We start from the raw sequence: 27,681 nt of genomic DNA on the forward strand, positions 1-27,681 counted from the left end.
TTTGCCAAGGTATTTTATCTAGACGCTAGGCATAAATTGGTTAATGTTGTTGATTGCTCTCTGTTGAAATAAAGCAGATACAAAAATTAGAAAAACACTTTCCAAGTAGTAGTCAACAGCTTCAACATTGTTGCAACAAGGCAGACACATCCATGCGCTTAAATCATAAACCAGTCTCACTGGTAGTTCGAGTTCGGTGATCCGTGGAGAGAATTGAAATCGTAATGACATCGTCAATAAAAATACATTGCAGAGTGAAATTTGTTCTTGACAAATGCAAATCGGATTCGTAGTGTAATGGATGTACATCTGAGCTTTCAACAAGAGGTGAATATTTATTATTTATGGCTTTGTTATGTTTGCTTGGATGACATATTGAAGGAAATCTTTTTATCGTGTTTTATAATTTGAGGAGGAGAAAGTTTAATGGTGGCTAAAATCATTTTTCAGTTGAATAGAAAATCAAAACGATTAAACACAGAGAAAAGTGGTTAATGTCAGTTAAGATTTGTCATTCAATCTTTAACCACGATTGTATTTTCTAAAGTGGAGTTAAAACACTGTTCATTTTGAAAGGATTTATGTGATCAGTAAAAAGTGAATATATGTTTGAATAATTTTGTTTTTATGTTTTATCAATGTGCAGCGATTAATATATATGGATCCTTATAAAGTTCCAGAACAGTAAATCAAATCTTTAATAGATTTTTTTAAAGGTTAAATTTGTAAGCATTATGATTAAGCTTGTTTTATAATCAACAATATTTCAAATAACAGAAATAACAGTAAGACAACATGCTATAAATTTCTTTAATTACATTTTTATTTGTACTAATAAATGTGGTTGCCTGATGTATTGATTTGATTTATTAAAGGGGCCTTTCCACGTTTGGGTAAATATTTAATGACAAATAACATCATTTTGGTGATTTGCTCTCGCAAAACTTTATTGTCATGTTCTGAATCTATTTTTAGCTTGGCTGTTTTTGGAGAAAACCCGAGGTATTGTCATAGCCAGCTTGTCGTCCGCTGTCCGCGTTGTGCTAAAACCTTAACATTTTGTTAAGGTTTTGAACATTGGCTCTAAAATCAGTGCTTCAACCTTCAACTTTGAATCTTCATATGTAGCTGCACCTTGATTAGTTCTACATGCCACACTCATTTTAGGGTCACTAGGTCAAAGGTCAAGGTCACTGTGACCTCTAAAAAAATAAAAAATAAAATCTGACAAGCTTTCATTTATTTAAAACTGCATCCGCAGCCGAGCGTGGCACCCGTTATGTGGTGCTCTTGTTGTAATATTCTGTCTAGACTTTTGTATCATATGCATTTTACCTTTACTTTTTCATATAAAGTGATTTTATCATTTTAAGTGTATTTTAAACACTCAGTTTATACACATTTGAATGGACATGGTTTCATTTTCTGCAGATTGAAGTCAAACAAACTAATAAACATGCAGTTAAAATTAATTTGAATGTTGCAATTATATAAACCGGTCTCTATGTTACAAGTTATTTGTCAAAAATTATATATTTTTATATAAATAAATATAAACAGTAAAAACTTGATATTACACATTGTTGAAACAACACAGTTTATACCGAGATTTATGTCAATTGCCAAACATCTCATAATAGTAAGATGAGTGAGATCAAAAGACAAAACATACAATTATATTAATCACATTTATGCCTAGTGGGCTCCCATCCTTCTAAATTGGATCAATTTATTTCCAAAATTAGGGATGTCTAGTATATTTATTTCTATATTTAGAATATTTCTTACAGTAATTCGATTAAGCAAACAGCGCAGACCCTGATGAGACGCCGCATTATGCGGTATCTCATCTGGGTCTACACTGTTCGCCAAGGCCTTTATTCTAGATGCTAGGCATAAATGGGTTAATCACATTAATTTTTCATAAGGATTACAACTAAAAATAGAAAATTGGCAGGAAAAAAAATAGTTAAGAAGAAAATGAGTACAATTTATTTGGTAATATAATGTTTTAGGTCACAAGCGTTAATTAAACATAAGATTTTCATGAGTTGTGCACGAGTGACACTTAAAAATCTTCAATTATCCCTACTGAATAAGTACCTGCATGTGAGTTGTTAGGTAAAGGATTTAAATGGGACATAAAATAAACATTCTTGTATTTATAAAACACACACAACAAAACATTACCAACCTCTTCTTTATCGGCTTTGATCTATTTAGCACTTAGGCAAATTGCTTTTTTTCGCGTAAACAACATAAAATGTGAAATTTTTCCGGTAAAGCATGAGGTTTGGCAAAGTAGTTTTTTTTTTTAAAGATTTAGTTAATTGCATCACACTAATTTTGCTTTTAGCTTGAAGCTATTAAGATGTAATGTTTTGAAGCTTTACATGTTGTTTTGCAGATTTACGTGCTGCAAAATGTGCATGTTGTGCACAATTGTTACCGTCTGTTACATAAAGGCAGTATGTTATTGCTTTTACGGGAAAATGTTTTATAATTATAGGTTATTAGACGTTTCACTGTACAATACGGGGATATATTTGGACTAGCACACAGTTTAAGTCATATTGGACGAGCCGTTAGGCGAGTCCAATATGACTTCAAACTGTGTGCGAGTCAAAATATATTACGTATTGTACAGTTTAAACGTCTAATAATCTTTTTATTCTATATCTCTTTCTAACGCTCTTTTGTTTCTTCTTTAAAATATATAACCAAACCAGCTTTCCGTATTTTTATTTTCATTCACCTGATTACGCAATTTATGACGTATCTCGTGTGACGTCATTTCTCTGACGAAACATACTAGTATAAGCAAGACTTTCTGCATTTTAGGGTTAACACTAATCACTATGGACGTGTTTGTATTTAACAGTAAATTAATCATAATATTTTTTTTAAATCTTAGAACGAATCCAAAACGTATTTCGGATTGTGTGTTTGTCATGCATAATTGTTAACTTCGATAAGAATAAAACAACTCGCTCCGACAGGATTACGAATTCCTAAATCGTGTTTTGGGTCAGAATGGTTAGCATGGGATACAAACGCTTTCAAAGAAAGTGTGGATTTAAATACATTTCGATAAAGGGATGGAAGAACAGAAAATGGAAGGGCATATCATTGAACTGTGTTTCTATAAGCATTGGATTAAAGCTGTCATTGAGGTTAATAAAATAGAGTTTTTGTTTTGCTGTTGCATTTGTTTTTCAATTTCAAACAATAACAATATCACTTGCTGTTGCATTTGTTTTTAATTTCTAACATTTATCCAATTTATTTATTTAAGAAATACAATCTAAATATCGCCTGTGTGAATCGAATATTGTACATTCGGATACTTTTTCTCGGTAACGGCTTTTATCGTTATAAAACAATTGCTTAGTGCACTTGTACTCAACTGTCCAATACCGGAATATATTGGACGGTCACGTGGAACTTATGAAGAATGCCCATTGGATGAATTTATTGGATATAGAATAATAAATTTTAGTTATAGTAACAAGAGTTTACCTCCAGAAATGATACATTTGTAATACTAAAACACATTGTACTATCATGGGATGTGCTTCAGAAATTTCAGAAAACAATTATATGTATTGAGCTAAATTACTTTTTAATAAAGAAATTCTGCAATTTACAGAGACAAATCCTGAATATTTCAACAACTGATGATCAGTTCTAATACTTCAAATACATATTGATATTAACCCAAGCAAGATAATTTATATTGTTATTGCCAACTTTCGAAAATCACTTGCCCTAAGAAATGGGCAATTGTGAGTCTGCTTTAATATGGAAACTCCTGTAATTATTGTTCTATTGACAATAACAACACATTATTGGGAACTTTTCAACATTTGTAACAACAATTTTTTCTCTTATTTTTCTGTGGAAATTCCCTGGTTTCTGAATGTAATTACTTCCCTTTGAAACTCAAATATCATTGACCTCACTGGTTCATACTGATCTGTGAAATGTACCTCCAAGCAGTAAGAGTACTGTGATGAACTATATTTCTGTTTGCCGAATGAATTTTCGGTAATATATTGTATTTTTACTTTCCGTTGGAAGCATTATAATCATCATGAAAGTGTTTCACGCTTGAATTATTATGGACTTAATAAATAATTGTCAGTTGAAAGAGGGACAGAATAATATCTTGAGCTGTTGTTGTTGAATCACAAGAGTTTGTGATGCATTATGCTTCAATGTATATACTGATTATTACAAATTTGTGATGTCACAGTATAATGTAAAATGTCTTCAATATGTCATCATTATCTCCCAATTGTTTCAAACGCCATTTATTGCTGTAATACCCAGCCATTTATTACTGTAATACCCATGTTCGTTTTGTTCTCAATCATATCCGCATTCCTCATTATTTTGTTCTCAGAAAATCTTGTTTGTTCAGTTTTGTCAATATCTTGACCTCTCAGAAATTTTAATATTTAAAAAATAATTCTCATTGAAACTGTCAAAAAATCCATCAGATCTTGGAGCGGTTTGACCAAAAAAAGTTGGGCTCCATCTCCACATTTAAGTATAATATATCATCAAATGTTATTTGAATATGTAATATTGATAAAAGCTTTGTTTGATTTAACTGCTTTAAGTGCAAAACTACATTTAATATTTCCTAATGACAACAATGTTAAAATCTTTCCTCATATATAATTGTTCAAGACTCATTTCGTCTGACTGGTAGGTTATTCTTCCCTATGTTTGTCTCTAGAGATTTCTAATTTTCTAATACTCACTTTCCGCTGTTCAAGCACTAGTTTTACAGCACAACTCACTTAGTATTCAACAGGCAACAGTAAGCTATCACATGCTACAATATTGCAAGATGGTGTTCCTTATAAATCTTGGAATTACAGTTTTTATTCTTGTGACTCATTTTGCATTCATTCCGATAATTGTGTTTCTTTTTGGCAGATAATTCCACATAGTTGGTAACATATTTTTGTGAAAAATACAGCTTAACAATGGGGGAGGCATTGGAAAAATGTAAGAAAGTATAACAAAACAGTGGTGGAAATAGAGGGAGAGAGGTGAAGCTATTGCTGGTAGTTATAGTGGGGTAAATATTGGATGCATGTCTAGCATGTCTTCCTATAGACTGAAGCAGACTGTAGCACTGTAGCAGATGAGAATTTTAGTGTCACATGGGGGAATATGTCTGATTTGTAAGCCACGCTTGCCGAGGGATATGTGCACAGCCCGCAGTGCAGGGATTACATTCTTTTTGTGTAACCAGTCTGCAGTTAGTATCTAATATCGAAAGTGGATGTTATTTTGAATTTCATGAGCAATACTTGAGGTACAGGAAGTAATTGTGGCACAATTGTTTGCGTCGTATTGTTGCATTTTGGGTTGCGATAGCAAAAAGTCTTTCAAATTTTCCTTGTTTAATTTCCTCATCTGTTTCTTGTTTGTTAAACTTTGTGAGGAGTCTGAAACTTAAACCTCTTGTTTGAAGTGTAAGCAGGAAGCAAAATACAAAAAACTGGGGATTTTGTGTTAAGAATGCAGTTAGAATTGTTGATGATTTGAGATTAGCATATGAGCTGGATATTTATCAGATTTAAGGTGGTATTTTTTTTACTTTATACATTTAAATAAAATTTGATTGCTTTTGCTCTTCTGTCTGGTTAAATATATTTTTTAAACTGCGTATTTTTGAAAATGGAAAATATGTTGATTATGAAAAGCTAGAGACAAAACTAAATTTATTTTTTAACATATAGACAGTTATGATAGAAACTTTCTGATTAATGTATAAGTTGCTCACACAAAAATATGGACATTTGATTCAATTTCAATTTTATTTCATTCAGCTTTTTTTTTTAAGTTTTCACAAGTAATTTAAATGTTTATAGTTGTTAACTGCAGTGAGTGTAACACTCATATAACATAATTATTCCTTTTATAATTAACCCTTTGCATGCTGGGAAATTTGTTGTCTGCTAAAATGTCATCTGCTGAATTTCTAAAATTAGCATTTTCTACGATTTTTTTCAAAGAATACTATCAGAATAGCAAACAGTTTGGATCCTGATGAGACGCCACGTTCTGTGGCGTCTCATCTGGATCCAAACTGTTTGCAAAGGCCTTCAAAATTCGGTTCCCGCACTGAAAGAGTTAATAATACTATTGATAATACTTTTGATGACATGAGCACTCTGAATTGTTGCCTTAAGCATATTTTAATTACAATAATATGATTCATTAGGTGTAACATATTTACTGATAAAATTGGTGTAATGTTTTTACTGATTTTTTCTGGTGACATGATTCGCTCTCCATGAGACAAATGTCATTTACAGAATAGTAATAAAGAATCATTGAATTTTATTTTGTTTACCGATTTTGAATTCTCTCTGGTAGTTGCGGTAGTTTATATTGCACGTGCAACTCTAATGTTTTCATGTTTTCATTCAGAATAGTGCTGGCTACATAGTGTCACTTATTGTCAGAGTGGACTAGATTGACCCGATATAGCTGATTGTTCATTGGGACTATTCATTCAACAGTTTGTATGACTGGTTAGAATAGGCAATGCGTTTTGGAGTGTTATGATCTTGTTAAATTATGCAGAAAATGTACACACTTAAAGGGGCCTTTTCACAGATTTTGGCATTTTTTTTAACTTATTCATTAAATGCTTTATATTGATAAATGTAAACATTGGATCATAAAAGCTCCAGTAAAAAATCAAGAAAAAAAATTAAAAAAAAGGAAAAGAACATTGCCCGGAGCAGGTTTCGAACCAGTGACCCCTGGAGTCCTGCCAGAGTCCTGAAGTAAAAACGCTTTAGCCTACTGAGCTATTCCGCCGTATACACATTCATTACGTATTTTATACCTTATATAAGCAATCTTCGTAGTTTCACAAAATTTAACGACAAAAACAGAACTCTCCAAATTATTCAATCGTTTCGCGTTGCAACGCTTTATAATTTTTAGGTTTTAAAATCGTCAAAAGATGCATATAATGGCTATATTAGAGCAAGGTTAATGTTCAGTTTTACTGTTTCCTCACAAATATCATAACTAAAACGAAAACTTACGAATCTGAAACAACTTTTTTCAATTTTGTCAATTTACCAAAGCGTGAAAAGATCCCTTTAAGTCTCATGCATATAGAAAAGCTCCAAAAACTGTGATTAATATCTTGAATTTCATGCATTTTCCAAAACCAGTTTGTTTTATTTATTTTAATAACTTTTTATATTATTTGGATTATTATGTATTATGTCTTTTATTTTAAAACTATATTTAGAGGACTAGATTATGTTGTTTTTAATTGACGTTATGATGGGTTTTTAATAATTTATCTTTCATGCAAAGGCATTTGAAAGGAAAATATTTAAAATGATTCTTACGACTTCTTAATTTGTATTGTTTTCTATTTTCAGATATTAAGCTGTACAGAGACTTTCCAACTACGCAGACAATGTGACAGACAAAGTACATCATAGCCCCCCCAAACGATCTCGGATTTATGCTTTAGTACTGAACAGTGCCATAAGTTTGTTAGTTGTTTATAGAAAATTTCGGACACTTTTCTATTGATTTCAATACCTGAGTGAACAACCGGAAGTGATCAAGTTTGTTTGCACCATATTTGTGTTCCATATAATTGTAGTTTTTTTTTAACCCCCGTCTTTCATCGATATTTGGAATGGCCATGGTTAACCCAGCAGTGTTGAATTTAGCGGCGGCAGCGAATGCTAAAGATTCACGATGGTTGACACTCGAGGTGTGTCGCGAATTTCAAAGGAGTAAGTGCACACGGAGTGACCAAGAATGTAAATTTGCACACCCACCGCCACACGTGGAAGTACAAAGTGGACGCGTGACAGCATGCTTTGATTCTATAAAGGTAAGCAAGCAAACTGATTCTCAAATATTGAGGGTTGATTATAAAATATCAAGGATTGATTGTGAAATATCAAGGGTTGCTTGGGATATATCAAGGGTTGATTAGAAAACATCAAGGGTGAATTGGGAAATATCAAGGGTTGATTGGGAAATATCAATCATTGATTGGGAACTAGCAAGTGTTGATTGGGAAACATTAAGCATTGATTGTGAAGGAGTTAAAGCTGCTTCAGATTCTGCATTAGATGCAATATTTTCTTACCCAGTGGTGCAACTGGCAGACCCAATGTCTGAAACCTGTTCAATTAGAGTTCTGTTGGATCTTTTTTTCCAGACCCATGGTAACAATTGTTATTGAGCATCACAAAGGGGATTTCTAGTGACTAAATCAAGGTCTTTTCATATTTAAGTGTCTTAATGACACCATCTGGTTCTCATCAAATGAACTTCTCTGAAAATCAAAGTTGAAGTTAACACATTTAGATGCAATGGAATCATTTTACATGATTCACTTACATGTAAATTTGTTATCCCCTTATTTGTTTTTGGCATTATAAATATAGATGATCCCAGACGTATATATTATGTAATTGTACAACTTCATCTGTATGAAACTGTCTCTGTGATAAATATTGCTTGATAGTTTATTGGTAATCATAAGACAGTGTTTTATTTTTTCCTTGGAAACTGACTGAACAATATCAAGAATGGAATGGAATATAAATTTATCACATGCCATACCCTGTTTCCCATGTAATATAACCATTAGGAATTTTTTTATCTTACACATGTGTAATACACTTTTTAAGCATTTTCATCGGCTTAGTTTTGTTCGATTGACAAATCGCATTTTCTTGTTTTGCTGAAATGACGTTGCAACGTCAATTGACGTCACAAAATGTAAACAACATTCAGGATTTATCATGATGTTTGCGTAAATATTTATTTAATTTGCTCATTTAAAAGCATGTGATAAAAAAGATCTGACACTCGTCATTTCATACTATATTTTATAAAACTCGTCCTGGAAATTCGTTAGTAAGCTCGCCAAATGCTCGCTTACTAAAAAATTCCTGAACTCGTTTAATAAAATATGTTATGATATGACAACTCGTGCCAGATCCTATATGTCTGCAATATTCTTTTTCGTTTACATCCTGCACATTTCAAAATAACCATTGAATTCTTCATGGAAATATTTTGAAGGCGACACTGTGTCTGCCGTCAATTTTGAATAACTGAGCATGAGTTATTGCATGGCTCTTCAATATGTCCAAAAGTACAAAGTGCAGTTTTTATAATTTTATTATGGTAACTTTGATCAGCGTTTTTATTAACTGTCATGTAGCCAGGTTCAGAAGTTACAAAACAGCAATTAACACATCATCCTGGAGTCTTAAATTTGTTAATATGCATTAAGGTGCACACATGTTTTTTTCCAACCATATCCTGGTTGAATGCTTCTATTTGATTGCATTATCCGAAAGTACATTGAAAAGTTAAAAATGGTGCGTTCTTTTTACTTTGCTTTTTTTACCCATACAAAGAATTTATCTATTTAAACCTGTGAATAAACACAAATTGTATAATCTCATTGCATATTTTGCTGCATTGAAAATACTTGGTTCCATTAGTAAAATGGAAATGGTAATGTGCGATTAAATTAAAATAGCTTATATTATGTCTTTGAATGACAATTTGTGCATTTTATACTTCAAATTTAATTACTTTCTCAGGGCGTCATTATTTTGTCACAAGTTTTGGCTTTTGTTTATGGGATGTATTCTCAGATCTAGCACAGTTTAAGGACATGGGATCTAAATTAAATCACAGACTGGTTTTGAGGTTTAAATCACAGATTGGTTTGATAATTAACTCACAGACTGGTTTTGAGGTTTGAATCACAGACTGGTTTGATATTTAACTCACATACTGGTTTAGAGGTTTAAATCACTGACCTGTCTTCTTCTAATTTTATTACAAGACTAGGGCATCACTAAATTTTAACACAAACTGTCCTATGTCGGTGTAATTAAGTTCCAAGTTGCAGAATTGTATGTATTATAAGTGTCAATTCCCAAAATGGGTAATATCATAACAATGAAATAGTTGCAAGCAAATTATATATAATTGCATGATGCATTATGGCATGACTTTTTTCCATTAAAAAATGCTTCGAAATTGAGAACAATAAAAAAAAAGTTTGTATTAGTCCCCTAGCGGTGAAACCGGAGAGGGACTTATGGTTTGCGCTCTGTGTGTCAGTGTCAGTCTTTCACACTTTTCTGGATCCTGCAATAACTTTTAAAGTTTAAAATATTTTTTCATGAAACTTGAAACATGGATAGATGGCAATATGGAGAGTAATTTTATTTTTTTCCTACTCACTTTTTCTTTAATGTTAAAAAGACAAAAATAAAAAAGGATTTTCGTAAATAATTTATTTCATAATTCAAAAGAGTTTTGTTCTGTTTAAGGTTTATTAACAATATCCCGTGACAGGAAACTATAAAAGGTCTTTGTTTGAGTATCTTCAATCATCAATATAATGACAAAACATCAATTGGAAAACTTGGCATATAAAATATGGCCAGAATTAAGATAACAAAAAGAACTTAGTAGTTTGAATTCATAGCTCAACACTGTTTATATAATAATGATCGAAATTTTGGTTTATGTAGTGTAGAGAGGCAATTTTGTTAGGATTAATGAAACCTGTTTGTCCACATTTAATGTGTTAACCCCGGAGAAACAGGTTCATTAACTTCATGAATTTATTCATGAAATTATTCATAAATCAATTCATGAACAAGATATTCATGAAAAGCAAAATTTATGTTTCACAAACTTTTAGAAATGGTTAACTTATTCATGAACAAATTCATGAACTCTGAACGAAAAAAAATGTTCATGAACTTTGTTAAAATATTCATAAATCAATTTATGAACAAGATATTTGTGAAAAACAAAAAAATGTTTCATGAACTTTTAGATTTCATGAACTTATTCATTAACAAATTCATGAACTCTGAAACAAAAAGGTTCATGAACTTTATGAATTTGTTCATGATGATGTTTCACAAAGGACAAACAATGGAAATATGATAACAGAACAATATTATTTTATTCCCAGTTTAATATTTTCATAAACATTGTATGATTGGAAGATCTTCTTTGAAAAGATTAAGATGAAGAATAACACAACAAAGTTATGTACTAAGGCTTATTTTACAGTCATTAAAATCTACAGGAGCGATATTCCTGGTAAACTGAAAGAACTTAAAGATAAAATTCAACATTGCAATTAAATCATTAGAATAGCTGACACTTCATGTCATGCCATGTTGGCGAACAGTAAATGAGTATGAAATTATTGGTTATGTTTCTGATTCTTTTGATGACAAAAACGTTCATAAAGCAGAGGGAAGAGTGATACAATGTAGCAAAAATTGGGAAACATTAGTGAACACAGTGTCAAAGAAGTTGAAATGGAACCAATGGCTGATCAGTTTAGCCTGTAATTTATGAAAGGCTTACATTTCCAAATAACATAAAGCTTCTGTTTCAACTTCCTGTGCCCACAATATTCTTCCCTTGTAAAAACAGCAATATTATGTTTATGAACCAGTACATTAAGTGTATCAAGTTCATGAATAAATTCATGAAATTCATGAATCTGTTTCAAGTCCATTCACTTGGGAGTTCATGAATACTTGTGTTATTCATGAATATTTTGTCCTTTCTTGAACTGGTTCATGAAGTTCATGGCATAAATTCATGAAGTTCATGAATAAATTCAAGAAGTTCGGGAACTGGTTTCAAGTTCATGAACTTGAAGTTCATGAATACTTATGTGTTATTAGTCCCCTTCCAGTTTCACCGGAGGGGACTTATGGTTTGCGCTCGGTCTGTCTGTCAGTCTGTCAGTCAGTCTGTCTGTCTGTCACACTTTTCTGGATCCTGCGATAACTTAAAAAGTTTTTAATATTTTTCATGAAACATGGAACATGGATAGATGTCAATATGGACATTATGCACGTCGTTTCATTTCGTTACTACGTTAAAAATTCTGGTTGCTATGGCAACAAATAGACTAGAAATACTACTGAAATGGTGATTTTCTGGATCCTGCGATAACTTTAAAAGTTTTTAATATTTTTTAATGAAACTTGAAACATGGATAGATGGCCATATGGACATTATGCACGTCATTTCATTTTGTTCCTACGTCAAAAATTCTGGTTGCTATGGCAACAAATATATATATTTTTAAAGTCTGAAAATGGTGGAATTTCTGACAATGGTGGAGCCGGTAGGGGACTTATATTGCTTGACAATTTTAATCTTGTTCAAGAATATTTTGTCCATTCATAAACTGGTTCATGAAGTTCGTGGAGTAAATTCATGAAGTTCATGAATAAATTCATGAAGTTCACAAACCTGTTTCCCTGGGGAAAATTGCTGAGACAAACTCATTTTAATATTCTTTCATGTGATGCCTTTTTGCGTGACATGTTCAGTTTCAGTGCTCATTAGAGACACTTGCCATTTGAGACATGTATTTTCTCAATAAACTAACAGCCCGACTGGTGCTCTTCAGGGGCCTCGTTTGAAACTGACTTACATTGGCCACTAACATTTTTAGTTTTCTTAAAGCCGGACATTGACATCGGCAGGCACTGACACATTGGAGAAATGTAATCAAGATGTACTCATTTAATTGTGTGTATTTCTTATTACAGTGACTCACTTTATTCACAGGAAAGCATCCCTTTTAAGAAAAATAAATTAACACTTCAGGGGCCAAATCTATGCAAAATTTAAACAAAAATGACCTAATTGATTGAACAGATTTAATTGAGCAAGGTGCTAGTGGTTTTACACTACTAATCACTTTATTTTGTTCACTTGCCCATAATGTCATTTTGGAACAATGTGACACAACTGTCTTTGGTTTTGAGATTTGTTTATAAAAAAATTTGGTATTTTGTAATTTTCCTCATTGGGAAAGTGTTGTTCAACAGTATTTTATAAGGAAAAAAAAGCTGATCATTATTTAAGTACATGGTTGCGCCATACTATCAATTTACTTTAACTGCTTGAACAAATAATCAAACAATAATTAATAGTAGAGCAAATAATAAAGTTTGTGTAAACATAAGCTAGAGCAAATAAGAAAGTTGTTGTTAACATAAACTAAGTATTTGTTATATAAATTTTGATAGATTGTTTGAAGTTTTTTTTTTATTTGTCACAAGCACAAATATGCATATCAATATTGGTATGGTAAGGTTAATGCCATTAGCATAGGCAGAGCTCATGACTTTTTATGGCTAAATAAAACAAGCATTACAAATAATCAAAGTGCTTAACAGTTCACATTGCAGGTAGCGCTACTTCCCCTGCGAAATGTTGTTCTGCAGTTCACGAATAATTCGTGAACAGTTCATGAACTGTTCGTGAACTGAGTTCATGAATTGTTCATGAATAGTTCGTGAACAGAAAATGAGCCACGTCTGTGAAAAGTTCTTGAAATTTTAGTTCATGAACTGTTCATGAACACTAATGGCATGAAGTGTTCATTAAATATTCTTGAAACCTAATGGCATGAAGTGTTCATGAACTATTCTTGAACCCTTATGGCATGAAGTGTTCATGAACTATTCTTGAACCCGTGTGGCATGAAGTGTTCATGAACTATTCTTGAACCATTATGGCATGAAATGTTCATGAACTATTCATGAACATCAATGGCATGAAGTGTTCTTGAACAGTTCATGAACAACACAATTCTTGAAAAATTCTTCAGGGTTTTGCTGTTCACGAACAGTTCATGAACATTTTCCTTCTATTTTTCAATGGCTCATTTTCTGTTCATGAACTGTAAGTGAATAGTTCATGAACCATAGTTCTTCAAGAGTTCATGAACTGAGGTGGCATGAAGTGTTCATGAACTATTCATGAACAAGAATTTGTCAATTTATGCAAAGGTTATCATAAGTGTTACCAAAGGTCAACAAACAGGTCAGGGTAAGAAGAAACAAGTCTTGTATTAGCACTTAACATATTGATAGCAACATATAACAATAATTTAAATATAACACTAATAACTGAGATACAAGTGGTTTGATAATACTCTTTAAATCTCATAATACAACTTTGCACTATATGTTCATGAATAATTCATGTATTGAAAAGATTATGAATCGTCTCATTTTCAGTTCAAGAATCATTTACTAATCAATGGTTTCCCTGAAATGGTTACACTTACAGTGCCAAAGAACTTGAAATGGAACCAATGGCTGATCAGTTCAGCCGGTAATTTTTTAAAGACTTACATTTTCAAATATAACATAAACCATGTGCCTTCCGTTTCAACTTCCTGTGCACACAATATTCTTTCTTTGTAAAAACAGCAATGCAATGTACATTGAGTTCTTGATATCATCTTAAACTGTTCTTGAAATAAGATGTCCTTAAAACGTTCTTAAACTTGTCTTTTAAGTCTTCCAAGAACAATGACAGATCCTTTTAAGAACATATTGGATTCTTAAAAAGTCCATCATACGTTCAAAAACATTGTGTAGACCTGTTTAAGAACATCAGAAGGAAACATGTTGTTCAAAAAAGTTCTTAAAGTGTTCAAGAATAGTTTAAGAATAATTCAAGAACAGGAAAGGTCATTAAAAAGTTATTGAAGTGTTCCTGAAGGCAGTTCTTGAACAGTTCTTGTACAAATGTTCTTAAAATTCTCTAGAACAGGTCAAGAACTCTAACTTACAGTGGTGAAAGTACTATGCATATTCATACTAACTTCACAGGTTTCACAAATCTACAAGATTTGTATGCTAGACATTTCAATATTACTTTCAAAAATATGTATGAAACATCTAGCACAAAGGAATTCATGAATTATTCATGATGGATCCTTAAAGTCTGTCTCAGAAAAGTCATTAGAAATACTTATGCATGAAATGTTCATCACTAAGTATTTATGGTTAGATGAAGAACTGTTCATGAACTTTGAAATGTTCAACAATAATTCATTAACAGTTCATGAACATGTCTTAAGAACAGTTCATGTCCAAAAGTTCATGAACCCAAGCTCAGGAACTTTTTCAGAACCGTTCATGAACAGTTCTTGATTGGCTTGAAGTGTTCATGAAATCATGAACAACATTTCGCCGGGGTTATTTTGAATCAATTTAGCTGCGTAAACATATAAACCAAAACATCTTTTTAAGCAAAAGTATCAGTGTAAGTTAACCCAGATTTTTCAATAAAATCGTGTCATCTGGTGTATTTATCTCGATTGAAAAACAACAACACTCTTTAATGATAATGATCAGCAGTCATCCTTTGAAGGCAATATGATTAAATATGTCAGTTTCATGATAATGACGCTTCTGATATTTGTTATTGTGATTCCAGATGACCAAATATCAACAATTGTTGATGAATCAAACAAGGAAATGTAACCTTATGCTGGCCAAAAATTAGACCAAATTCATGGAAACCAAATTACCATTGGCGTATAATAAACAAAGATGGGCCAGAGCAGAGATCCAATTTATTTGTATAAAAATAATGCGCAGAAAATAACATTCTTGGCAAATGATTAAAGCTTAAGTTTCTTATTTCGAGAGGGTGGGGGAGTACTGCCCATTCAGATGAGCAATTAACCCTTTGCATGCTGGGAAATTTGTTGTCTGCTAAGATGTCGTCTGCTGAAATTAGCATTTTCTTCTATGTTTTTTTAAAGAATACTATCAGAATAGCACATAGTTAGGATCCTGATGAGACGCCACGTTCTGTGGCGTCTCATCTGGATACAAACTGTTTGCAAAGGCCTTCAAAATTCAGTTCCAGCACTGAAAAAGTTAAAGGTCTTCCAAGTGTACACCATTGTGCATGCTTTCAGTAATATTGCTTACTTGCAGTTTCCAAGTTTAAAGGCTTTCAGACTGGTTAACCAAATAAAAATAATAGAGTTTTCAGATTAGACCGATTATTACATCAACATGCATTTTAGGTCATCAATTATTTATTCTCTGATGCACAGATGTTTCTCTTTTTACTGACTTTGTTCTAGTACAGAGATCCATTATGATAGTGAAAGTTTACCTTTGGCAAGAGCACAATGTTGCCTTTCTTCTGGCCCATTAAAGCTAATTTCAGGGCTAACATTGCTTGGCAGTTCTACTTCCAGAAATAATGGGCTTCTTATATACTGGTGAGTTTAAATGAGGCAAAAGATAAAATAAGGTTAATGAAATAAAATGGGGTGCAAGAGACGGTTTGACATTATATAGTCTAACACAATTGAATTCACAAATAATGGGTTTCTGATTGTGATACAACAATAATACCCCATGTTTGCCTAATTTAAAAAAAAAGATAACATTGACCCATAAAACTTTGTGGTGAATGGTTGTTTATTTTCTTAGACCACTTAATTAATATATTTCACAAAACTAAAACAACAAAATCTTACTGCTTTGCCAAAGATTTTGACAAATAGCAAAGGTGTTATAGAAAAATACAAAAGGGAAATGTTCAAAGCATTTAGATTTTTTTTGCGAAATAAAGGGGACATGAGAAATGTCTTATATAACAAAAGTGCAGGTGACTCTTTTATTGCATTGTTTTAACACATTAATGCCTACCGTGGACTCTCCCATCCTTTTCAATTGGATCAATTTATTTCCAAAATTGAGATGTCTAGTATATTTATTTCTGTATTTAGAATATTTCTTACAGAAATTCCTTAAAGCAAACAGAGCAGACCCTGATGAGACGCTGCATCATGCAGTGTCTCATCTTGGTCTACGCTGTTTGCCAAGGCCTTTTTTCTAGACGCTAGGCATATATGGGTTAAATAAAACATTTCAAATGTCCCATCCATGCTGCGTTATGATTTTCATGCAGATAGATTTTTGCTAATTATACTTCATACTCATTCTACATTTTGCTGCAATTGTGTCCATAGAAACTTCACCGAAAACAGCCACATGTTGGCTGTTTAGAAAACGCAAGTTTTAGTTGCATGTACTCAGGCTATAAGTACCCCTGCGAAATGTTGTTCTGCAGTTCACGAATAATTCGTGAACAGTTCATGAACTGTTCGTGAACTGAGTTCATGAACTGTTCACGAATAGTTCGTGAACAGAAAATGAGCCACGTCTGTGAAAAGTTCTTGAAATTTTAGTTCATGAACTGTTCATGAACACTAATGGCATGAAGTGTTCATGAAATATTCTTGAAACCTAATGGCATGAAGTGTTCATGAAATATTCTTGAACCCTTATGGCATGAAGTGTTCATGAACTATTCTTGAACCCGTGTGGCATGAAGTGTTCATGAACTATTCTTGAACCATTATGGCATGAAATGTTCATGAACTATTCATGAACATCAATGGCATGAAGTGTTCTTGAACAGTTCATGAACAACACAATTCTTGAAAAATTCTTCAGGGTTTTTCTGTTCACGAACTGTTCATGAACATTTTCCTTCTATTTTTCAATGGCTCATTTTCTGTTCACGAACTGTAAGTGAATAGTTCATGAACCATAGTTCTTCAAGAGTTCATGAACTGAGGTGGCATGAAGTGTTCATGAACTATTCATGAACAAGAATTTGTTAATTTATGCAAAGGTTATCATAAGTGTTACTAAAGCTCAACAAACAGGTCAGGGTAAGAAGAAACAAGTCTTGTATTAGCACTTAACATATTGATAGCAACATATAACAATAATTTAAATATAACACTAATAACTGAGATACAAGTGGTTTGATAATACTCTTTAAATTTCATAATACAACTTTGCACTATATGTTCATGAATAATTTATGTATTGAAAAGATTATGAATAGTCTCATTTTCAGTTCAAGAATCATTTACTAATCAATGGTTTCCCTGAAATGGTTACACCTACAGTGCCATTAAGAACTTGAAATGGAACCAATGGCTGATCAGTTCAGCCGGTAATTTATTAAAGACTTACATTTTCAAATATAACATAAACCATGTGCCTTCCGTTTCAACTTCCTGTGCACACAATATTCTTTCTTTGTAAAAACAGCAATGCAATGTACATTGAGTTCTTGATATCATCTTAAACTGTTCTTGAAATAAGATGTCCTTAAAACGTTCTTAAACTTGTCTTTTAAGTCTTCCAAGAACAATGACAGATCCTTTTAAGAACATATTGGATTCTTAAAAAGTCCATCATACGTTCAAAAACATTGTGTAGACCTGTTTAAGAACATCAGAAGGAAACATGTTGTTCAAAAAAGTTCTTAAAGTGTTCAAGAATAGTTTAAGAATAATTCAAGAACAGGAAAGGTCCTTAAAAAGTTATTGAAGTGTTCCTGAAGGCAGTTCTTGAACAGTTCTTGTACAAATGTTCTTAAAATTCTCTAGAACAGGTCAAGAACTCTAACTTACAGTGGTGAAAGTACTATGCATATTCATACTAACTTCACAGGTTTCACAAATCTACAAGATTTGTATGCTAGACATTTCAATATTACTTTCAAAAATATGTATGAAACATCTAGCACAAAGGAATTCATGAATTATTCATGATGGATCCTTAAAGTCTGTCTCAGAAAAGTCATTAGAAATACTTGTGCATGAAATGTTCATCACTAAGTATTTATGGTTAGATGAAGAACTGTTCATGAACTTTGAAATGTTCAACAATAATTCATAAACAGTTCATGAACATGTCTTAAGAACAGTTCATGTCCAAAAGTTCATGAACCAAGCTCAGGAACTTTTTCAGAACCGTTCATGAACAGTTCTTGATTGGCTTGAAGTGTTCATGAAATCATGAACAACATTTCGCCGGGGAAGTTAATTACCTTTCTTTAAAAACCTGCTTTGATGTTACACTATAATCAAGTATGTGGCTTGGGGGTGTCCCAGTAGATTGTCACCGCACAAATTGTTTCCCCAATTCTGCTTACTGTTCAGTTATATGATTTGAAGATAAATGAGCTAAATTATAGAAAACATTTTTTTTACTATAGCGATTCTAGTCTGAAATGACTTAGAAACTTGTAAATGTTGTCCCAAGAGCCTGAGTGCTGTTACAGGGAGTTTATCCCCCTTGATAACCCCCACCTATCACATGTTCCCTACACCTCAAAACTGCTAGTCCCCTCCCAGGGTAAAAATGCTCTGCCTTTCTTTAAGAGTGTTCCATTATTAGATTTTACATTGTGTCTATTTTGTGAGACTAGAACTTGTGATATACAAATGTGAAGAGCAATACATTTAGCCCTATTTAAATACATAATTATGTTAAAGCTGAAATGAAAATTTAATGTCTGTAAAATTAGTTTATTATTAGGATTGCAGATGGTACTTATTATTTTGTCCTGATAATTATGTACAGGAATATTTAATTTTGTTCATATGCCTATAGGTAATTAATGTGTCCTGTCGGAGACGAGATATAATGAATTCAAATGTATGCAAAGCACAGTAAAGGACTTTTTAAAATGACATTTTCAATGATATAAATACACATGCACAAGTTTCATGATAAGATATGAATAGATTGCATTTCTCATGTAACTGGGACCAATCCCTTTGCCTAATAATGGCGGCAAAAAAACAAGTTCAAGGTCGTCAGGCAAGGGATCTTGCATGCTTCCAATCGCTTATCTTAAAATGTAATTCTCATAGCAAAAATGAACATTGTGAGAAACTTAAGTTATGCTTTTGTTTACTCTTGAATGGTGGAGATTGAAAACACATGTTGGGTTCTTTTTTGCAGATCTTACAGGGAAGGAAATTTACACTTTGTAATCACTCAATGGGCACTTACATTATCTGGCGGAGATTGAAGAGTGTCAATGTGCATTTTCTGTTCTGAGTTACTACTTATCAGTGTGTCGAGAGAACGTGTCATTAGAATATCATTAGGCCATGAGATTTTTTTTCATTTTAAACATTTATGTGACTTGAAGCGGGGAATTCATTTGAAATCTTATCTTCAAAAAAAAAGTTCTTTCATCTAAATGATGTATAAAAATTCAATGAAATATTATTTAATGAAATAATAACTAATGTTCATTTATGTATTATTATACTGATAAGAATGGTCATTTAAAATAACTACTTGCCTAATCTTTTAAAGCTGTCAATTTATTAATAAAAACTTACTTGGAAGTGAACCTGTTCATTGTCAATGGGCTTATGTGTATGTCCGAAGAGTTAGAGGCACATTAACCCATGTTTGCCTAGTGGACTCTCCCATCCTGCTAAATTGGATCAATTTATTTCCAAAATAAGAGATTTCTAGTATAATTATTTCTATGTTTTGAATATTTCTTACATAAATTCTTTTAAGCAAACATCGCAGACCCAGATGAGACCCCGCATCATGTGGCGTCTCATCTGGGGCTACGCTGTTTACCAAGGCCCTTTTTCTAGAGGCTACTAGGCATAAATGGGTTAACAATTACACTTGTATGTCTATGCATTTGTATGTTTGAATGTTCATACTGGAGCATGTGCTTTTTTACCACTCTTTAACAACGTGGTTGATATCTCTAAAACTTTCAGGGGTATAGATGATGATATAGAAATGAATTTGCCTGCAATTAGTTTTGGCAAAATTATGGCCCTTCCTCTGTTTTCCACTTTTGAATATATATATATATATATATATATATATATACCCTATATAACCTAGAAGCTTGTGTTTTCACTTCAATTTAAATATTGGGTCCACATTGCTTCAAATTTCACAGAAAATGACCTTAATGTGAAGAAGATCTTTCAGAAAGAAATTTTCAGCAGCAGAGAGTTTTTTCAGAATTATGGCACTTTGTCTGTTTTCCCACAATAGAATATATAGTCCAGACATTGTGTGCGTTCGACTCCTCTTATAGTGTGGCAGATTTGCTGAATGTGTAGATTATCATTGTGGAAGGAATTTTGATTGAAACTTGTTTTGCCCGTTTGTCATTTTGTCTGCTGTAGAATAAATCGTGGATTGGTGCAACTCTTACATTGTTATGGGCATCTGTGTCTGTGAACACAGTTCTAGTTCTTTAAGCCTTAAAATACAATCTACATTGCATTTGGAGGGGGGGGGGCATCTGTCAGATTCACCGATATTCTTGTGACATGTGAACTTTTTAACTTTTCAACAATCATTGAACGTATCTCACTAATTTTTACCATACATTTTATTAATTGAAAAAGGTACAAAAAATCAATTTCACATTTTAATTCATTTCGTTATTATGTAAAATGCACTAGACCAATTACAAATATTGATGTGATACATTATTAATTGTAATGGTGTGACATTTGTTTACTCAGTGGCTCATAATATAGTTGATGTCTAACCGCATGAGGCTGGCATTAGGTGGCAGCGCATTGTCCTGCTTGTTGGACATTTCAGAGGGAATTGTGGCATTCAACACAAGGTTTTGGGGGTAGTACCATGTAAATTTATTTGTCTGCTTTTACTGCCATTCAAAGAGTTGGTTCTGAAAAGATTTGATACATGCAATGAAATTTGTTTTTATAAATATACTGGGCATTATTTCACTAGTATTTCTTTAATATTTTATAATTCAGCATTGATAATATCAACATATTGCAGTTTTCTAAGAAAATAAAAATCTGGAGCCAGCAATATGATGTATAATTTATTTCTTGGGAGCCGGCTGGTTTTCCTTTCATTTTAGTAGTGCCTGTCAGTGTTTAAATGCTGGTTAAAGCAATTTTCCCATCATTCTGTTTGACAAGTAATGAATGGGACACATGCAACCAAAAGTGTACAGGGTACCAGTAAATAATCTCCTAATGCATTGTCAATGGAGATGACTTTAGATCAGTTGTTACTGTGAATGCAGTCATCTCCCATATCACTAGATAATCATAAAATAATAAATACTCAGTTCTCTGGCTAGTTATGATAAATGATGAATTGCTAACCAAGCACATTTGGACAAATTATTTACATGAAATCGAATAAACAGAGACCCACTATAGTTACCTGCTATTGACCTTCAACCTTCCCTTCGTTACATGACCTTGGGTGTTGTATTTTCACATTAGATAAATCTCTTAAGATGAAGGACAATGCACTTATAGAAAAAACACAGAAAAAAAAGATAAATTATGTACAAGTGCTTGTTGTCAGGATTTATTATGTCTACAAGCTTTTTGTGACCTTTAATCTATCTCTTAATAATCACCCTGAGTCTAGCTCCGGGAAAATGGGGTGCCATTTATTTTTGTTTGTTTTGTTGTTTTTTGTTTGTTTAGAGGAAGTCTCTACTTGACAAAACCCAGTAAAACCCTTTGCATGCTGGGAAATTTGTCGTCTGCTAAAATGTTGTCTGCTAAATTTCAAAAATTAGCATTTTCTTCGATTTTTTTCAAAGAATACTATCAGAATAGCAAACAGTTTGGATCCTGATGAGATGCCACATTCTGTGGCGTCTCATCTGGATCCAAACTGTTTGCACAGGCCTTCAAAATTCGGTTCCCGCCCTGAAGGGGCTAGTCGGAAAGTGTCGTCCCTGATTAGCCTAATATGCGGACTGCACAGACCAATCTGGGACAATACTTTATGCCCACGCATTAAACCTAGTTTTCTCAGAGTGCAACGCAAATAAAAGGTTTCACCCATTATATAAACTATTTATGAACCATATGATATATTAATTTTCCTTCAGTATATATTATATTTTAGAAAAGAGATCAATTGTTGATTAATATATAAATAATTAAAAACAGCTGACCAAAATATTTCCGGAGTTCTTAAGTAAACTATGCTCACATACATTTATTTTTTATATATTTATTGAACAAAAATTAGCAAAAATGTACAAGAAGAAACTTTGAATCCAGACCTTAGTTAATTATTTATAGATAGTAATTTAGATTTTAACAGTTAGGTGCTATACAAATTAGTAATTCAGATTTTAACAGTTAGGTGCTGTACAAATTAGATAATTAAAAATAGTCGATAAAAAGGTTGATCAAAGGGATGCATGTCATTAAAAAGTAGTCTGTTATGCAAAATCCATTAGCTTTTATGTAGGATATAAAATGGAAATGATTAAATGAAATGAATATTATGCAGCTTGAGCCAGTAATAAAACATGCATTTTGAATAGACGATGTCCCCACAACATAAACCAAACATGACACTGATTAATAACAACTTGTATAATCTATAATTAATGGCTGGCTTAAATGTGAATTCTTATTTAAAAATCAAATAGCAATTTTGGAGTTGATAATTTATAAGATTGATTCATGAGAGAGAATATTCCTGTCTACACTGAAAATTAGTTTGAAACTTTGTTAAGCTTTATTATGCCCCCCTTCGAAGAAGAGGTGGTATATTGCTTTGCTCATGTCGGTCGGTCGGTCTGTCGGTCGTCCACCAGGTGGTTGTCAGACGATAACTCAAGAACGCTTAGGCCTAGGATCATGAAACTTCATAGGTACATTGATCATGACTCACAGATGACCCCTATTGATTTTGAGGTCACTAGGTCAAAGGTCAAGGTCACTGTGACCCGAAATAGTAAAATGGTTTCCGGATGATAATTCAAGAACGCTTATGCCTAGGATCATGAAACTTGATAGGTAGATTGATCATGACTAGCAGATGACCCCTATTGATTTTCAGGTCACTAGGTCAAAGGTCAAGGTCATGGTGACCTGAAATAGTAAAATGGTTTCCGGATGATAACTCAAGAACGCTTATGCCTAGGATCATGAAACTTGATAGGTACATTGATCATGACTGGCAGATGACCCCTATTGATTTTCAGGTCACTAGGTCAAAGGTCAAGGTCACAGTGACCCGAAATAGTAAAATGGTTTCCTGATGATAACTCAGGAAAACTTATGGCTAGGATCATGAAACTTGATAGGTACATTGATCATGACTCGCAGATGACCCCTATTGATTTTGAGGTCACTAGGTCAAAGGTCAAGGTCACAGTGACAAAAAACATATTTACAAAATGGCTGTCACTACAACTTAGAGCCCATATGGGGGGCATGCATGTTTTACAAACAGCCCTTGTTAAATATAATTTTAAAGTTGTAAAGATTGTGCGTTATGTTTATACTAACAACACAAAAGATTATTTGTTTACTCCTGTTTACAATAAATTGTTTTAATTACCAGCCGCTGAAAGATGTTATGAAACTTTATCCTTTATTATAACATAATTAATACTTCAAAATGTTTAATTTTAGTTTACCACTATTTAATCATCGAGCCAAATGTTAGAAGAATGTCAATTAATCACATAAATAAATGTGCATGATTTATACAATGTTTTGTTAGTTATCTTCATATTTTAACTAGAGAGTTGAGTACTACCAACAACACTGAAGGTGTCAGCTGCGTGATGGCAAATGCTGGCCACATTTTGATCTGGGGCCTGAGGGTTTCATACCCATTTGAGGAGCAGTCTCATAGAACAGCTGCTGTTCTATGATACTGCTCCTCAAATGGGTATGAACAACAACATTTCTTGAAAGACGTGTTCTGGTTCTACCCACATAACAGACCTAAGATTCTCTAAATAAGTCTTTTGGTACAATCAAGCTTAAATAAACCTTGTCTAATGATCAACCAGTTTGGTTTTTGCCTACTTCAGTATAGCATGAACAGGACAAGACAATGCTATTATATTAAAACAAATGACAATCGTTGATGATTTAAATCCCTAATGGTTGATTTGTGTGATACTTGGTCAATAATTTGGCAAACAAGTTTCCTCCAGAAATCAGGTGTATGTGATTGTATTTCAATTATATAATTATAAAGACAATCTGATAAAAGGGTGGATCTAAGAGAGATAACCTCCATTTATAAACTCACCTTTAAGTTAAATTTATGTCCATTGACAAGTGATATGCTAAATACTAGTCTTGCAGAGTCGATAACTCTGATTTAAAAGTTAATAAACTTGGCTCTATATTTCACCGGCACACAATCTTAAGAAATTATACATACACATTTTTAATGTAGACAAAGGTAATGCCATAAGGTTTTAGCCCACATAGTTTGGTCCGTCAGGAATTTCAGATTAATTTGTCTCGTTCAGCTACAATTATTTAACTATTTCATCACAAGCTATGCCAGCTATTTCCTGATAGTTATCCAGTACCTACTTCCAGCAGTTTTTTTCAGTACCCTGAAAAGTCAGCCATATGAGTTTTGATGTGACATCAAACACATAGGTTTCCTCACCAATCTTTGATTGGATTACATTCTTTTACAGACTTGGGCAGAGTTTGTGTTTTTGTAATTGAATATGACATTTTCTTGGAAGTGATTTATATATATATTCTATTACACCAATTATTGTTCCTTATAGCAAATACAAATTAATTATAAAGATATCAGAGTAAGATTTGGTTGGTTTAGTTTGGTCTAAATGGTTGTTGTTATGCCCCTTTCTTCGAAGAAGAGGGGGGATATTATATAATGTTTTTGGCCTGTCTGTCATTCTGTCCCAAAACTTTAACCTTGGTTAAAGTTTGATAACATTTGCGATATTGAAGACTTAGCAACTTGGCATGCATGTGTATCTCATGGAGCTGCACATTTTGAGTGGTGAAAAGTCAAGGTCGAGGTCACCCTTCATGGAAGTAATAAGCTTTAAAAGGAGATAATTTCTAAACCTGCCAAATGATATATTGAAATTTTATTTCAAAGCGGCGCAATAGGGGGCATTGTGTTTCTGACAAACACATCTCTTGTTGGTATTATGTTAAATTACAAGAAATCATTTTAAAGTAATTTTTCTGAGGGACAGGAATTTAGATTTTAAGATTGTTTAAAAAAAAATCACTGCTATTTATGACTTATGATTACAAAAAAGAGACAGTGATGCTTCTGGAATATTCAATAACACTTTTTGTAACCCTTTTGTAATCATAACAGTACTTAAAAGTTAAATCTTAAGACAACAAATTATAAAAGATAAAAGTTGTATGAAATAAATTTTGTGTTAATTAAATCATATCTCCCACCACCTTTGATCACAGACGCACCATAAATCATTTTTACCTCAAATGGAACACCAGCCGCCATTCTACCAAAAAAAAATCATTTTGGGACATTTGTGGCACCTGAGGCAACTAGTTTTTTCATCCCTAAAAGGTAAGCGGAGCTAAAATACTTGTCTAAGAAATGTTGGCATATTTATGTCCTCTTAATTTCCTTATTGGGAGAGTTATTTTGTTCCAGGAGTCGTAGCGGTTAATATGGGGATCATTGCCGGGAAATTGTTTTTTAAAATTGGACTATTAGTCTGTATGTAAATGTATCATGTCCATGAATAACAACTGTACTTAACCCTTTGCATGCTGGGAAATTTGTTGTCTGCTAAAATGTCTTCTGCTGAATTTCTAAAATTAGCATTTTCTTCGATTTTTTTAAAAGAACACTGTCAGAATAGCAAACAGTTTGGATCCTGATGAGACGCCACGTTCTGTGGCATCTCATCTGGATCCAAACTGTTTGCAAAGGCCTTCAAAGTTCGGTTCCAGCACTGAAAGGGTTAAATTTGAAGGAGTTCAGATTATCATGGCATTATATACCAGTTTGATGTCTTTGCAGTGTCATTATCATTTCGATAACCTTGCATTTTATGTCCCACTATCAGTCACACACGTTTAAATAGAAAATTCTCCAAACATTGTACAGTGATTTGTTGATTTTTTTATTATATTAATATTGAAATATATTATAGTTTAAACATATTTTGAAGGTACCACGCCAATGCTGTGGATCAAACCTGGGTCACTGTTGGCAAAGTCACAAAATTCACATTTCAAAGTGGAACAATAACACATTTGCAGAGTAGATTAAATGTCTTGAATAAAATCAATGCTAATCAGTTTGAACAAATACTCCACTCAAGGCTACACCAATGGTTGTGCAAACAGGGCAACTGCAGTAGCTGATAGCTAATCTGGTCTCTAGGCTGGAGTTGTGCCCATGTTTACAAATCTTTCAGGAAGCCTTGATAAGGGATTTATCACCTAAATAGGGAGGCCCAACATTGGGTCAGTCACACTTTCACTTTTGCTTGTTTTACATGTTTGCAATTGAAAGAGTCCCCTTTTGGTATCCATTGTTATGGCTACTTACTATCGTAGGTAATTAAAGAAAGCTTCATGTTCGCTACTCTTTGAGGCAATGCTGCCTTTGGGATGCATTTTTAATGGATTAATTATTTGCAAGATCAGCTATTAGTAAACATTGATTTTTCGAAGTCACATTCCCCATTCCTGATCCCAAAACTTATACATATTTTCCCAAATGAGTGCCTAAAACTCCCAATTGAAGATCTAACAAATTTTTATGTCCCCCACCACTATAGTGGCGGACATATTGTTTGTGCCCTGTCTGTTGGTGTGTTTGTTTGCCCCAACTTTAACATTTGCCATAACTTTTGCAATATTGAAGTTAGCAACTTCATATTTGGCATGCTTGTGTATCTCATGGAGCTGCACATTTTGAGTGGTGAAAGGTCAAGGTCATCCTTCAAGGTCAAAGGTCAAATATATGGTTCAAAATCGCTCATTTAATGTACACTTTTGCAATATTGAAGCTAGCAACTTGATATTTGGCATGCATGTGTATCTCATGGAGCTGCACATTGGGAGTGGTGAAAGGTCAAGGTCATCCTTCAAGGTCAAAGGTCATATATATTGGGACATAGTGTTTCACAAACACATTGCTTGTTTGAAAAACAAATTCAACATTA

At 32.9% G+C, this 27,681-nt stretch overlaps 1 protein-coding gene across 39 annotated transcripts in view; it reads left to right on the forward strand.

The window, feature by feature from the left end:
• Positions 1 to 27,681, forward strand: part of LOC127835102 (muscleblind-like protein 1) — a 305,570-nt gene that overhangs the window by 207,279 nt on the left and 70,610 nt on the right. For 36 of the 39 annotated variants that reach the window (XR_008028347.1, XM_052361376.1, XM_052361374.1 and 33 more), the window contains one exon: positions 7,431 to 7,897. Coding sequence is in view for 38 of the 39 variants with exons in the window: in XM_052361376.1 (XP_052217336.1) it covers positions 7,697 to 7,897 (201 nt within the window). In the remaining variant the exon portion in view is untranslated. Of the gene's footprint in view, positions 1 to 190; positions 328 to 5,193; positions 5,333 to 5,446; positions 5,602 to 7,430; positions 7,898 to 27,681 lie in introns of those variants that run through there. The other 3 variants (XM_052361375.1, XM_052361377.1, XM_052361373.1) reach the window with 3 other exon arrangements.

The sequence above is a fragment of the Dreissena polymorpha genome, chromosome 6 (genome assembly GCF_020536995.1).
Source record: "Dreissena polymorpha isolate Duluth1 chromosome 6, UMN_Dpol_1.0, whole genome shotgun sequence".
Taxonomy (NCBI): domain Eukaryota; kingdom Metazoa; phylum Mollusca; class Bivalvia; order Myida; family Dreissenidae; genus Dreissena; species Dreissena polymorpha.